At 35.5% G+C, this 16700-nt stretch overlaps 1 protein-coding gene across 2 annotated transcripts in view; it reads left to right on the top strand.

Annotated features, from left to right (window-relative positions):
• eya2 (EYA transcriptional coactivator and phosphatase 2) overlaps nt 1-16700 on the top strand; it is a 32257-nt gene that overhangs the window by 2404 nt on the left and 13153 nt on the right. For both annotated transcript variants that reach the window (XM_032550251.1, XM_032550252.1), the window contains exons 2-4: nt 7943-8104; nt 8702-8814; nt 11650-11766. In XM_032550251.1, coding sequence (XP_032406142.1) covers nt 8712-8814; nt 11650-11766 — 220 coding nt within the window. In that variant the 5' untranslated portion in view covers nt 7943-8104; nt 8702-8711. The remainder of the gene's footprint in view (nt 1-7942; nt 8105-8701; nt 8815-11649; nt 11767-16700) is intronic.

Here is a 16700-nt window from a genome sequence, read left to right as displayed (position 1 = left end):
AATGTACCTGAGCGGAGGTGTGGTTATTAGCATTTACTTGGTACATTGAGGTCATATTTGCATGACTGTTACAACACTTTGTACAGAATGTATGATAAAAGAAATATATTTACTACAAGCAACTAGTTTGTCAGATGTTTAATGATTGCTTGATGCGACACTTAATTCAAACACTAAAGACAATAAGATATAACCATACTTTTCAGTCAATAAAAATAATGACATTTTCTTTTTAATTGTTCTTTATATGTCTTTTTTAAATATATAGTTGGTATTTAATTTTCCTTCCATATAATCTTTGTTTTACTCTTTGAAGTCATGTCTTTCTTAAATAGATCATGAAATAAAAAAAATGGAGGAACCAGTCTGTACTGCCAATTTCATCTGAACAAACAGCACATCAAATTAAAGTAAAGGATTTTAACTTGCCTTGTAAGAAAGTGTTGACTTATCAAACGGTCTTTCATTTATGACTTAATACAACCCATCTCCTAGCAACATTTTATTAAATAGACATACATAAAGACACTGTTTTCCATTTAAACAACATTAAGACGTACATGAAGATGTGAACTGAGGTTTAAATGTGGTTGAAAAGCTGTTGAGGAAAAGTTGTTAAGGTTGATCAAATGGGCTAACTGTGCCTGACTTATAATAGCTTTTTAATTTTGTATTTATTGCTATAAATATAGAAATATCCTCACCCCCATTTTTTATATCCAGTTAGTCCCCAGAGAGCTTTTGGGTCTGGCTCAGTGGTGGTGCTTGCTGGTCTGCGAGTGAAACAAACCCTGTGCTGTGGGCAGACAGCAGCTGTTCCCATTACTTATCGCTGCTCTCTTTATTTCATTTTGGAAATAGTAAAGCCACACACGTTGTAAGCAACACTTTTAATAACAATGTTTCTACTTTTTTATCTAAATATTTTTTTTTGGCGGTAAAATATTTTCTCAAGTAATCCTTTTTTTAAGTATTTTCTAAAGATAGTCTTTGCATCAACTACCTTAAGTTTCAGTTCTTCTTTATCCATGAACTTACTCGATCTTCAATCATGAATCTCACTCTACTTCATTCTTCCTGTCTCTTTTCCCCTAAGTCAGTTATTCATTAATTCTACTTTAAAAGATGTAATTGAACCTCACTGCGTCTGTAGAGCTTATGAGCCTCACCTACCAGTTAGTTCTGTCTGACCAGCTGTTAGCAACTAGGGCGGCCAGTTGCCATCTTGTGCATGAAGAGCCTGATTGAGGGAGAACCTTTTCATCCTAATGACTAATAAACCCGAGTGTGGAGTGTGTGTGCCCCTGCGTGTGAGAGCGAGTTCATTAGCGAAGGCAGGAGCAGTCAGGCGTGTGTCACTTCTGAATGTGCGAGCGCATGTTTGACCATCCTCCCATCTCTGGACCAGATGTTTGTTACCTGGGAGCCAGACCACCATCTGACTGGGGTCAGCCTAGTCCTCTCCTACAGGCTGGTGGGAGGTCTGCCAGCTGTCTCTCTGCCTGACCCTCCGTCCCGGGGCACTGATTCTGAGGGAGACTGGGTCTAGGCCATGGAGTAGGTGGTCCCACTACAATTTTGCAATATTAAACAGGGACATTTTTAAAATATACTCTTTGTCCTTGTTCTTGGACATAGAAGATGGACCTTCTTTCATAGCAGGCAGTGTATTTTAAAGGGAATTTAAAAACAATCAAATAACAGTTGCTTAAGAAATAGAGATAAAGATTTCTGTAGCAGATGATTTTGGTTACTTAGAGACGCAGAGAGGGGGTCCTGGGACTGAATACATCTTGTTGCAGAAGTCACTCAAGTGAAAAGAAAAGTCCATCAGGCCTGAGGGTAAAGTTACAGAGCGCAGACTGAGTCGACAACAGCTTCCCCGCTGCCAGAGATTAATTGGACCCCGTTGTTGAATCCCTGTGTTTCTGGAAAAGGAGCTCTGGTCTGTTGTTAAATGTAGTCCGTGTTGACTAGATTTAGGGAGCGTTAGTCAGGTTTGTGTGTGTGTGTGTGAGTGTGTTTGTGCAATTATGGTTTTTAACCTGTCAGTAAGGATTTATCAGTCATGAAGGTCTTAAGTGGTCACTCATGTTTACCAGTTTTATAACTGGTAAAGCAAACATTGTATCTCAGTCAATATAAATTAGGTCTATTTTGCACACATCTACTGTTTTGACATAGCAGCCATAAAAAGTTGTCATTTAATCACTCTGTATCAGAATAATTCAAAACACAATCAAAGCTCAGTTTCAACAGATTAACATTTGCTTGAAAATACTCTCTGCTTTAGAGGAGCATTTTTGTGCACACTTCAGAAACTCCAGACATGCACTCAAAGATTTTTTTAACCAGTGCAGTTGACTGATTGATTCAAAGTCACTAAAATTATGTAACACAGTGTTGTCTTCAGACTGTTGCATCACATTAAAACGAACACTTGAAGGCTTCAGTATCTGGTTACATAAACATACCTAAAACAAAATAAGCCGCAGTCCCTCATTGGTGGTGTTTCAAAATTTACTTTGAAATTTATGCCATACTGTCTGTTGTTTTTGGCGTTCTTTCCATTTTGTGTACATTACATGGTATTTGGTTCCAGACATTAAAGTATACTTGTTTAGAAATAAGAAGTGTTTAGTTAGGACATAAATGAAAAACAGTCATTACATTTATGCAGTGAAATACACATGGTTATGATTAGAGCTGCTCCTCACTCGTATTTTTTACCCATTATTGCAGCATTCTCACCGTGCCCTGAGAGCATTAGTAACTTTTCACAAAAAAATGTATTTCAATTAAATTTAAGTCTGGACTTTAACTGGGTTATTTTAACACATAAACTTGTTATGCTCTTAATTACTCCGTTGTACCTCTGTGCTTTTGTTTTATATTTCTGCTGGTAGGTCAATGACCACCTTAGTCTGGAGTTTTTGCAGCTTTTTATGAAAGATTCTCCCACCTGATCTGTGGATCTCTGCAGGTCATCCAGCTTCTTGTCTAGCCTTTCAGTTTAGGTTTGCAGATGTGTCATATTTTCAGATTATGCATTGAACTCTCTATGAAATTCTTGAAGCTTGTATTTGTTTTGAAACATAACTATGCTTTAAAATTCTCCACAACTCTGTTCTTAATATTTTTGGTGTGTTTTTTATCATCCTGATGTTTGTTTACTCATTTTCTCTAACAAACGTCTTAGACCTTCATACTACAGTGGGATTGATACTGAGATTAATTACACATAGGCTGACTCATGGACACAATGGGTTTCACTGGATTTATTGTTTCTTTACTTCTGATATTACATTGAAAGATTGATGAATATTTAGGTATACTTTACTGTTCACATTTTTTTTAAAATTTTTTTAGCTTATTCAAAAAAAGTAAAAAGGTGTTTTATTTTGTCTATAAAACACCTGTGAATCTCCTCTATTTTGGTTTGCTTGTTGAATAATTTTTATTCTTTTATTCTACACTATCTTATGAAATTCATAGTGATGTAGAATTGTTTCTTCTATTTGTCTTTCCAATCATTTTTGTTTCCCCTTGTCCTTCTCTGTATCAGCTGTGTGTCAGTAACGACTAAAGAGAGCGGCAGATGGCACCATACGCCTCCCCCCCTAAAAAAAAAAAAAAAAAAACTTAACAGTGTCCTACGGATAGTGCCCTCCTTGTTACCAGCTTCTAAGAAGAGACATCTCTGTGCAACAGTGATTCAGCCCCTCCAGCTTTTCCCCAGGCACTTACACTGACCATCTAAATTAGGGGCTCCAGGTGGGGTTCCATATGGTATGATTATAGACTGGCAAGTCACTTTTTCAGGCTGTTGATTGACTGTTTCAATAAAGGTCAGGCCATCAGACTAACATTACAATGTGTAATATGACTCTTTTGTCACATTGAGACAGATGGGAACATATTTCAAATATTTAGATCATAAATGCATACTTAGTGAGATAAAGATAAAGACATAGAATTGAATATAACTTGACTTGTGTGAATAATTGAAAAGGCCAACTGAAGCTTATTTATTTACTACTAACCATCAGACAAGTGATGGCAGCTCCTCAGTTTTATAATTCTGGTATGAATAAATTATGTAAAAAAAAAAAAAGTATTTGTATGTATAAGAAGGGCAGCCGCCATCAGGTTTTTTTGTTGTTGTTGTTGTTGTTTTGTAATTTAGCAACCAATAAAGCACACTTTGTGTTATAAAGTTAAACCCAAAATTATTTATATCCCTGGATGTTTAGGTTTTGACTGGAAGTAGGGATGATGATCATCATACCATTTATTGTTATTGTGACATGATTTCTAGCGCCCTTAGATTCATATTTATTATGGTAACAATTAACTACATTATAAGGTTTAGAAACTTCAACAACTAAAAGGATTGTTAGAACAATTATTTTCTCTAATAGTTCCATAAAAACAGCAATAAGTGTTTTCTTAAAAAAATTAAATGCAGTTATTGTATGGTGCTAAACCTGCACTAACTAATTAATGTCACTTTGTCCTGAAGCACCATATTAAGTAATGTGTAAATTATTTTTATTAGAGCAGTATATGTGTTTTTGGGACCTTAACTTCAGTGACATTTAGTCCCTGCCATTCTAACTTATTACCAAGAAAAAAAATTAATAATGTGTTTTTTGAATTGTTTTTAAAAAACTCCAAAACATTGTGATTAAGCTTTCCATCCATAGTGCCTATCCCTAAGTTAAAGTAACATTAACATTTTGGAATGATGAAAACACCAGTGGAAACATGCAAAGCTGATAAGAAGTAAAAGAAAGCTTTAATTGCTGTAAATACAAATGAAGATTTTTACATTGATTAAGAAGGGTATAGATAATTTTTAACCTGGCTATTTTTAATACTTTTTCCAAAGATATACTCTTTTGACATGATTTTATTATGTTTTGATAGATATTTGTCTCTTATTAAAAACAAACCTTTTGGTAAATCTGCCAGGGGTATGAATACTTTTTGACTTAACTGTGTAGCTCTAGGTTATCAGATTGTCTTACAAAACTGATCTAATACCACCAGCAGTTGCCTTTTACACTCAGGAGGCTTCGCACAAATTGGTGAAATGGGCATAACTTTTACAATGAGGATTTATAACACTGTGGAATGTATTGTGAAACAAAAAACCCTTTGGTTGCTGAGGGCACTTGATATTCCTAGTTATGGGGAACTAACATGTCTTCTCTGCTTCAACTGTTGAAGTAGAGAAACTCATCAAAGTAAAAATATATGCCTTTTAACCAAGAGACTTTACGTCAGAGTGCTTATGTCAATCATTAGATAAACCATTAAAGATGCTTAAGTTTATAAAAATATACTGTTTTTTCCAACCTGAAAAAAGTAGCAAGTGGAAAATGTTCGTTTTCTCCTGTACAAGTTAAACTTTGATAAGTTTTTTTTTCCTTTTTTCCACATTTACTTACGGATAAACAAATGCAAGTGATTGAATGTCATGAATCCCCACAATAACATTCTCACATGGCTTCAGATGTTAGAGGTCCGTGAAAACATCAATGAACTATATTTTAACTGTGTTCAAAACTCATTAGTTCTGCGTAGTCTTTTTTTTATTATTAAATAGTTTACTTATTAGAATGCTCTTTGAAGAGTTTATACTCTCATTTGCACTTAATGCATAACACACAACATAAAAGCTAGAATTTGATATCCGTGAAAGAAGCAGCGGTCTAGCAGATCCCTGGAACCCAGGTGAAGCTGGTGGAACTGGCCTTGTGGCCTTGTGGCCCCCTGTGGCCCCGCTGAGTTTGTTTTAGCTTTAGTTTCAGACCTCGGCTCTCCACTGCTCTGCTGAGCTCTGCTCATCTCCCCTCCGGTGTCCTATAGTTCCCATGGCCTTGGACGCCCTGCTCTTGGGCCTCACCCTGAACAAGGAAGAGACTCGGTGGTGACGCATATAGTTCTTGAAGATGTGCATGTGTGTACATTTTGAAATGACTAAATGACCATAAATTTTAATTTTGATCTGAGAGAAGTTCTAGGATGTGCAAAGCACTGCCCTTATATTGTTCGTTGCCCACAATCATTGTCATTTTGTAGGGCAACAAAGTCTGCTCTGATAAAGATCATTACCAGGATTTAAGGAAAAATAATTAAAAAAAAAGCTTTGGACGATTTCTGATTTTTGATAATTAACATACACTCAGGTCTTAAAATTAACACATAACACTTCTTTTTTATATATAAAACTGAAAAATAAAAGAAAAATATGCATAAATCTATTTTTGTCTTTTTCAAATACCACCTTTTGTCAGTTTCCCTTTCTTTAAAAACATTTTGCCTCAACAATTCACAATTGTCATCTCTCTATCTGGTCATGTTTTCAGCAAGGTTAAAGTTGCAGCATAGCTACAACAGAGTGGCTCCAAGGCAACTGCAACAAGAAGAAGTAAGGCTGAATGCAATAAGAGGAGAAGTAAAGAAAATAGGAATATTGATGGAATTCCCCAATTAAATGTGACAGTTTTGTTTTAACATTAAAAATTGAAATACTTTGGTAGAATATTCTACATTTTCAAGAAACATTAACTTCCAACAACGTGCTTTTTTCATTAGGGCTAAAACAAAACCTAATTTTAAAAGGGACAAAACATTGTAGTTGTGGTACATTTTAGGGAAAATATTTTCATGCAATGCATGATTTGCAGAAACCTTGTTCTAACTGTCTAAGTCAGAGACTCCTTTGTGCAGCAGAGCCACAAGAAAACATTACCAGAAGCTAATGATTTTGGACAAAATAAATTTTAATCAGTGTTGAAGAAGGCATTTGGTGTGTCCATGTGGGTAATTTCGTTTGAAGATGTTAATTTTGAAGCTTCTTGGGTGACACTCTTTTATTGTATGACAATGTAAAACTCATTTTACCATGGACAACCACACTGGATTTCCATTTCATTCAAGGATTAAGTCTTGATAACTTCTGCATTGCTCCTAAAAATCCGAACCAATGTTCTTTTTGTGCAAAGGGATAGTCTTTTGGATTTTTTTCTGGTCGTCTTCTTTAATGACATCCTCATGGACTTTTCTGGGACTGGGACTCTTATTGTTTTGAATTTTAATCAATCCATTGGTTCAGTCAAACAAATCATTATGCAGGCAAAGAGTAATTACCATCTACAGTCAATTATGGTTGAAAATGAGTAATTACAAAGGTTTGTCCTTGTCATGCTAACATACATTTTTTTACCATTTATTTTAAAAATTAGAGGATATGTGCATATATTTCAGCTGGCGTGCATAATTTTGAGCCTGTATAGGATAAAGATTAATCATAATTAATTCAGTTTTATGCCTTTAGTTCTTATTTTTTCCATATGTTCATGATTTACTAGTAAAGAGCAATTCAAAACTCAAAGTGCAAAATTTATATGGAATTCATTCATGACGTATGACTAGTTCTCATTACAATTGTATCACAAGCTGAATTAATATATTAAAAAATCTAAAGAAGTTTATATTTGGATTATCTAGTAAATCTGTAAATTTTACAGAGAGCCTCCCGTGAGTTTAATCCACAGTGAGAAGGGCAGAAAATAAAACAAAATCTCCCGTCTTATCTTGTTCTGTTTAACAAAGCTCTACTGTTCGCCAGTGAGACTAGCATATTAAAAAACACACAGTGCTGTCACTTGGCAGTTAACACAGCTTTGTTCTTGGTGTTTATGTTCCTTCTGCGGGTAGACAGCCTGAATATTTTCAAGGTGCCAAAAGTACAGGTGCCAGTCAGAAGCGTAAATCAACAATTTTCCAGGAAACGTTATATAATTTATAATTTGACTGCAACCAAATTTGCTAAATCTCTTCGCATTAATATAGCATTTAAGCTCCCATTTTTGTTCCATGCTTTCACATTTTGCCTCGTGTTTATGGATTTTTTTTTTTTCTCCTTCTTTAGCTGCCAAAAATCTGATGAAAGCAGAAGGCAGGTCTTCAAGGATCAGTGAACTCCATATTTGGGCCCTGATTGTTTCCACAGGGGAGTTGACATACTCAGAGTAACCTGATTTAAGAGGAGGGTGACAGGATAAAGAAGATACGGCTCTCTCAATAGGAGCAGGTAAGAGAGAAAAAGGAAAAGAACAAAGCAGAAAGTCCCTGAAGTTATCAAACAGGTTTTGTGACCTTATTGTAAATTACATTGCCAAAAAAAAGAACATTTACTTAAGACTTTTCCTTAGTTTTGATCAGTGAGATTTTTTAGCGCATGCAATGTAACTATTTTTAGACCCAAAGAATCATATATTTATTTTTTCATACTTTTCTTTTTTATTAATTAAAAGTTTTGAGGTTTTTTCAACTGACCATTTTACTTGATTTACAGCTCTTCTCATTGACAGCTTCAAATTCAGAGCTTTGGTACCTATGTCCGTTGTGACATTTGACACTGAATTTAAATAGATTTATGATGTAGTGCATCATGTCTTCTCGCATTTACGTAGATTAAAATAAAAAAATAAAAATTTTGAATTTTGATTGTTAGACAAGTCCAACAGTATTTGTACTTTTTAGAAGCTCTATAAAGTTAGAGGTAAGCAACAGCTCAGATTTTTGTCTGTTGTTTTCTTACTGAAAACAGTTCTTCACTCCACAATTACATTTCCCAAGAACAAATGTTTTGCTATAACAACCTTATTTTATGCCTTCTGTCTTGTAGGATCAAAGCCATGGCTGCATACGGACAGACTCAATACAGCCCTGCCCTTCAACCCGCAGTACCATACACAGCTTATACACACCACACACAAGGCTACAGCATGCCCTCTTACAGTGAGTACAATCTCAGTATTATGTTTGAAAAATGTGTTATTACTGTAAAAGGTTATCTCTGTGATGCCAGCTGTAAGGGTAATAAAAGACTGAATGATAAGTCACTTCAGTATCTTCTGGAAATGTCCACTATTGTTTCATCAGTCCTCAGAATATTTTCCCCAAAAATGTTGCTTTTATTTTGAAGAACTTTGCACAGACATTTCTGTTGTTTTTGCTCAGTAGTGGTTTCCACCTTTATTCTAACTACAGCATCATAAATGCTGACCTCAACTGTGGTCTTTAGTTCTTTAGATGTTAATCTGACATAATTGATCACCTCCTGGATGAGTCATGGATGTGCTTTTAAGAGTAATTTTGGTAAGTCATTCACTCTGGGTGGGATGGTTTGTTTTTTTCTCAATTTGTGGATAATGTTTCACTCTTATTCACTAGAGTCCCAAATGCTTTGAAATTGCTTTTTAACTCTTTCTAAATTAAGATATGTAACTTAAGTTTTTACCTGTTTTTGAATTTCAGTAGAAAGGGGGCATAGTGTGTTTATTTTTTAAATATATTAGGATACTTCATGTTGCCAGGAAAGTTCTATTTAAGTAATGTTTTAATTCTGCATGTCTGGAGGTATTCAGTATGGAGCCCTCCATGGGACATGGGGAATTTTTTTTCTTTTGCGTTACCTCGCAAAACTTTTGCGTTCCCTCGCAATACTTTTGCATTTCCTCGCAAAAGGTTTTGCCTCGCAATACTGTACTGATCAGTTCATGCGGCATAATTGAATACTGTAAGCCTTTCCTACAGGGCCGCCATACTTTCTGCTTTAATATAAGGTTATGCAAGGTTTTTCCATGAATTTTAATATCTCGTTGTGAAATATCTGACGTTTTACATCTTTTTCTTTAGGATAGAAAGGCACCAAAAACCTATGATATAAACAGAAACTTTCCGTAAGTAGGAAAGAAATAAAAATACATCCTAATTTGGACTATGTCTGAGTTATTATCGCAGGATAATAAGTCATCCGACAGTTTTGATTGTGTCTCTGTTGTGCTGGTTGTCTGAATGGTTTAAAGGGCCAGTTTTCATGTTCAGTTCCATCTCAACCTTAACAGACATAAACATGCAGAGAATAAATCGACTTTCAATCAGTTTTCTGCACCAAAGACTTAATAATAATATACACATTTTATTATTATAAAACACGGCAAACTAATGGTGATAGAGAGCCTGCACTGAGTCAACTCGGGGAATCTCATCTGTCCGTATATCAATCAACTCCAAACCACTTCTTTGTTCTGTCACAATTATCGATTTATTCCATTTTGATTATCATGCTCAAAACTTTTCAAGGACTGACCACTTTCTCACCCGTTTCCTCATACACACAAAACCACAAACCTTCCCATTCATACTTGATGACAGCCACGCCCATATCAACACACCCACCACCCAAGTGTCAAAGTCGCCTGCTCCTGTCATATTAATAATTACTTATTTCATTCATATGACTCTTACAGAGCCTCAGTGAAAACGTGTTTATTATTATTAACTGTTTGGTGCAAAACACTGATTGAAAATTGATTTTATTACTGCATGTTTATGTCTGTTAAGGCTACGACGGAATGGCACTGAAAGCCCTTTAAACCATTCAGTCTACGAACACAACAGAGACACAATCAAAACTGTCAGATGACTTATTACCCGTGATAATAACTCAGAAATAGTCCAAATAGTTTGGATGTATTTTTATTTCTTTCCTACTTACGGAAAGTTTCTGTATATATCATAGGTTTGTGGTGCCTTAATATAATAAAGAAAAAGATATAAAATGTCAGATATTTCACAAGGAGATATTAACATACATGAAAAAACCTTACATAACCTTGTATTAAGGCAGAAAGTTTGGCAGCCGCTGTAAGAAGGGATTACAGTATTCAATTATGTTGCATAACTGATCAGTAGATTATTGCGAGGGAATGCAAAAGTTTTGCACTCAAAAGAAAAAAAATTTCCCATGTCCCCTGGAGGGCTCTGTAAATCAGGCCTTGGTGAAGTTGAACTCAGCTGTACAAAATGTGTGATCCTTTATGATGTTCCAGTGGCATCTTGTTGGCATTCTGACATTTCAGATTTCCTGGGACATGTTAGTTGTTGTATCATGCTTTCATCGGCCAATAGGATTACATGTTGTTTATTTGTAAAGCAGCAAATTACAAAATATGCAATCTTAATGTACTTTGCAAAACAAACTTTTCAGGTTTGCTTTACTGTAACGATATGTAGTTTTTTGCACCATTTTTTCATCCTCACTAAGCATATGATGACAATGGAGAGAAATACCTCCATCTTATCTTAAAGCAACCTACGGCAGAAGCAGGCTGAGAATAGGTGGCCAATTATTGAAATTTCTGGTATTTTTGCAAATTTGGTTGCATTTGGTTGCAAGATATAGGCCTAAGTTTGGACACTGGTTTTCAAGACTAAATGTTTGGTTTAATCCCACAGAGGGTCGCAGTTCAGCTTGTGCCTTGTAATGAAAAACAGTAAAGCAATGTTTATTGCCTTGTGGAAATGTTGTCTAAGTCAAGAAACAATCACATAATTTTTTATTGACTTACAAAAGCAAGAACCATGGCTAATTGTTGTCTAGATTTTTCACATCCAGACTAACTAGTCATAGTTTGAGCTTCCAAAAACAAATGGTGGAATTGTTTGGTCATAGTAAAACGGTGGCTATTGGTAGCAGAGATCAATAGATTAAACTCTTATTTTACCGTAGTGGATGCCCATATGTTTTATGTTGAATATATCATAAATGTTGTGTTTGTTTTATTTTAGACATCAAAACAGAGGATGGTTTGAGTCACTCTCCAGGACAAACAGGACTCCTGGGCTACTCAAACTTCAGCGGCACCCCTCCGAGTCAAAGCCTCTACAGCTACTCACACACACATGGTTAGTTTAAAACAATACATTCACTGCATGTGAAGGCCCTCTGATGCACTTGTAGGCAAAGCCTTTATAACTCATATTTGATTTAACTACAGAAGCATCCATAGCTGCTGTAGTCCTCCTTCTATCTCCTCTCCTCTCTTCTTTTTTCTTCACCACCACACCTGTTCTCTATTAGCTGCGGTCTGGACTTCTGGCGTCAAAAGTCTATTCACCCCTCCTCTTTTCTAGGGGTCAGGCCCCCTTTCTCCACTCAGACCAACAACACAGCATGCAATCGTTTGTTTCTGTTTTTCTGAAGGAAGAAGGACTGAATATTATGTGCACACAGAAGCAAAGAAACAAAGCAGACAGATGGGGGAAAAAACACAATATTTATGGCCATAACAAAAGCTGGGCAGAAGTGCTTTCTGATAAAGGTACTTAGATAAAGATGTTTCAGCCCTGGGAGGGTGTGCAGTTCCTTGCATGTCAGTGTGTGTCTGTGATTGAGTGCAAGCGACTGTGCTGTACACATTCCTCAGTCGCCCGGCGCCCAAAGCATGACTTGCTCAGTGCGACTTTATGGCTTTGAAACCAGCATGAAATTGACCTTGTGTGTGACAGGGGAGAGGTTAAGGGGCATTTTATGGAGGGGTGAGCTGGTCTAGTGCTACAGACGCTACACAAGCTGTTCCCATTGTATGCAAGAGATAAAGGAAAGAACAAATGTTAAAGTACCATAAACAGATTATCTTTTGCCAGTTATTCTGCATTCCTCATAATGTTTAAATCTGTCACTGTAAATTCCAGATGTCCAGACAGTGGATATTTTAGGCTTTGTGCAGTGATGATGATCGTTTAGAAGTTATTTGGTGATGCTTCAAAATGGTCAGAGGAAAAATGGAGTCTTGCACAGTTTTACACAAAAACAGACAAAAGTGGCTTATTGTATGATGCAAACAAAACTGTTTATTCCAACCAAATCCTCAAAGGTTATAAGCCCTCTTTGATCTAGTTGGGAAAATCTTCTGTTTGGATCCTGAGGTGCATTCTGAAGGACCTTTGAGAGGAGACATGAACCAATCAGGGTTGGGGTAACGTGAAAGCTATGTCATGTTAGACGTCTAATGAAACTTTATTAACACTTTCTTTAGAGTACTGAAATTAAATGTCAGTAATTCAATGCTGTAGCCAAAATAATACTTCTTAACCAGGGTTGCCCTTAGTACCAAAGTTTCAAACACGTTAACATTATTTAAGTTGCATCAAATTATGGATTATTTCAAATGCTGTCAAAGCATTTTTGAAAATTTAAAATGAGATTATTCATGTAAGAGAAAATTTTATATGTATTTAAAGCTATTCAGATAAAACTCATTTTAAACATAAGTGCCATGAAAAAATCCATATTGTGAATATTGCAGATCATCACCAGTGGTAACACCAGGTGGTTTCTGCTGACCCTCCAGTCAGTGGATAAAATGTATGGCCAAAAATTAATTAAGTTTTGTATTGCCTAATAATATTTATCCACTGATAATTAAGCACACAATTATTTTAGTCAAGCTTTAATTAAAACTGTATATAAGACAGTGGAGAGTTGGTTAGTTATGCTATCTTAACTTTTATCAACATGTACTCTTGCTGTGCAGTTCAGAGTATTTTGATTCAATTAACACAAAATAAGGTGAACTACACACATTTTCTGACAGATAATCAGGAATGTGTTTAAGTTAGCTAATCAACCACCGCTAGTGTTCAGGCGATCACTTTAATGTTTTTACGTACTTTTTTGTGTGGGAAATGTTGTGGGTTTTTTAGTGTTGATTCTTGATGCACTTGAACGTAATCTTTGCTCTGCGCTCCCGGGACTGATGTTATTGGTTGCCATGGCAACGTGTCTACGTGTGACGTTAGGCTGACAGACTGGGAAAAATAATATTATCACCCGTTTTTCTAAATTTTTACCTGGACTAATTGCATGATTGAAAGTGGCAATATTCAGATCAATCATCAAATAGGATGAAATATTTCATAAAGCATATAGGAGCCAAAGTTTGTTAAATTTTAAACCATAACTCCTACAGCGACAATTAAGTAAAATTAAATTATTGGTCAATATAAAAGAGAAATTCACTTTGTTCTCTCTTGTATTTTTACAGAACTGTCAGAAACCAAACTATTTATAGATTTATTAGTAAAGAGAATATATATTTTTATATATCCAAACATCAGCATCTCAGCTCTAAGCCACATTTTATAGAATCCAGTAACATCGATGGTCACTCTACTCACCTGTTGCCCTAACCAGACCCAAAACAGGTTTTTGCTTCTTTAATATTTGCTATATTAAAGCAAATATACTCGGCAAATACAGACTCATTCCATAAATTAGAATATGAGTGAAAAGTTCCTTTGTTAGTAATTCTATCACCAAGTGAAAGACATTATATAGATTAATTAGATGTTTTAACATTTATATTTCATAGTAAGTTTAATACCTGCTAAAAGGTTATTCTCTAAAGGCACTATTAATCTGACAAGCCTGAACAGGACGTATATACTAATTTATTGAATAAGACTGTTTGGCATTCACATGTAAGTTTTGGCTTTTTTCTTAGCACTAAAAAAGAAAAGATCATCCAGTAACTGTGGGCACATCAGCGCCCCTCGTTGTCCCACCCTCTTTCCCCCGTCCCTCCTCCTCTCCACCAACTTGCAACACAAAGTTACACACTTGTCCAAATAAATAATCTTCTTCTCACACTTTTAATAATAAATTGATGTTACTTTGTGAGATATCCAGCTCATGTGACTGTGAAAATGCAAATATTTTTAAAGATCCATGTCAGTAATTACTTGCAATACTGCTTTTTCTTCATTTTTCCTTGTGTCTTTTTCTCTAAGCTTTAATATAACTTCCACTTCCATCAGTGAGTGATTATCTTCCTTGTCTTTACAACATTGTTTACTCTATAGGGACGTTAAGCTGTGTGTTAAAATGTGATCTTTTAAAGAGTTAAGTTTAATAAAACTGTTTGCCATTAAATATGAATGACACGCATAATCATTCTCCAGACATGATCTAACTCCTGAACTGCTATTTTTTATTCCTTTGAAGACAATCCATGATTTTTGTATTATTGTACTTTCTCTTTTAAGGAATATTCAGATGTGAGACATTACAGAAGAATGTAAATGTTTGTGTAAACAGGCTTTTGAAAGAACCCTTTGACAAACTGCACAGCTTTGTTAAAGCACTGCAGTTAGACCAACAAAGAAAATTTTAACAGTGTAATTGGACTTTGAGGGACAATGTTCCTAAACAAAATAAATTTGTTTGAATATTCTTATGTATAAATCATTTACTGTGAACTTCAAAGGGTAATATATTTCCACAACATTCAAATAGTTGATGTATTTAGAATGTTTTCATCATCCATTATACTGCACACAATACACAACTACACACAAAGATACTGCACACACATACACACACACACAGACACACAAAATCCTTCCAAAAACGTATTGTATACAGTGTACACAACTAAACCAAATGCAGGCTTTTCTGTGTTTACTGGAAAGAACTCCTCTATTTTTCTTGTTGTCAGTTTAAGGGACTGTTGTGTTGTCTGGGAAGATTTCTGCCCCTGAGTCATAATGTCTCTTTTTTCATCCTTTTGGCTTGGGAAATATGTGGCAGTCAAGAGAAAGCTGTAATGAATCATGACCTAAAAGGCTTTTATGTTATGATAACCTTGAGTAAAAGTACCACAGTTTGACAATATACTCTACTTATACAAAAACTTTAATCTATAGACAAAAAACTTTATATAATCATATTTATTTAAAACAGAAAAGCAACTAATTACTGCTGGTTTTAAAAGAATATAAGTGTTACAATGTCTGAGCCAGTTCATACGTGTCTTGTGTACCCTGGACAGCATGCTGGGTGTGAATATGTTGGGTCTTTTAAATTGCTTTTTGACCACTTGAGCAGGCAGGCTGAGTAAATATCTTCAGTTTTGGTCAAAGGGGATCTGAAGATCCACTGTGCTGTGTTTACTATACTCTAAAGTTTAGATAAGGCCTAAAACATACAACCTGACCCGGTCCAAGCCTGTAGACGTAGTGTCCGATCTCGATCTGTCCCCACTAATTAACTTTAATTACAGATCCCAGCTCACAAGTAAACCCAACATATTATTGGGGCCTCCCATGCAATGCATGGAAGGCACCTATTGTTCTACACCTAATAGAATATCTCTTTAATATTTATTATTATTCCGTCACCGTTAATGTGGCTCGTACCCACAAAAAAGGTATCAAAACGTGCAAACCGATCTTGGCATCCGGGCTATTACTTTTATTGGGGTTTTGTGTAAAAATGGCAACATAAAAAGTTAAAAATGAGAGAAATTTCCAACTGCCGAAACGCAGAGTGTACATTACATTAACACATTTTCTCTCAGGTCACATTAACATTAGCACAAACATTAGCATTTCACTGCCCCCCACTAGTTGCAGAGCAAGGCAGTGCAATAGGATTAGCCTTCTCCCTAAAAAGCTTTTAGCTATTTTTCTTATTTACATGTTTAGTATACTGAATAGATGAAGCCAATGTAAGACAACATGCTAGTGATACCCCACATGCCTCTGACAGCATTTAGGCTGACATTAGCATTTTGGCTAATTTTAGCTTATACACTAATTTTAACATAATGAATGGCGTAAGTCCTATGTTAGTCAACATGCTCTTGATTTTCCAGATGCTATTGACTATACTTTAACTAAACTTAGCATTGATGCTAATTTTTAGCATGTGACAAAACATGTTAAAATGGAAGGGTGTGTGAAAATAAACGTCCCGCAACCATACGACCACTCTTCGACTATTCGACTTCGGCTGACCATGCTGGGCTCTTTAAGCTTATCATATGAACTATTTCTCA

This window comes from Xiphophorus hellerii, chromosome 20, assembly GCF_003331165.1.
Source record: "Xiphophorus hellerii strain 12219 chromosome 20, Xiphophorus_hellerii-4.1, whole genome shotgun sequence".
Taxonomy (NCBI): Eukaryota; Metazoa; Chordata; class Actinopteri; order Cyprinodontiformes; family Poeciliidae; genus Xiphophorus; species Xiphophorus hellerii.
The sequence above is the reverse complement of the archived record's forward strand: the minus strand, read 5'-3'. Positions and strand labels throughout refer to the sequence as shown.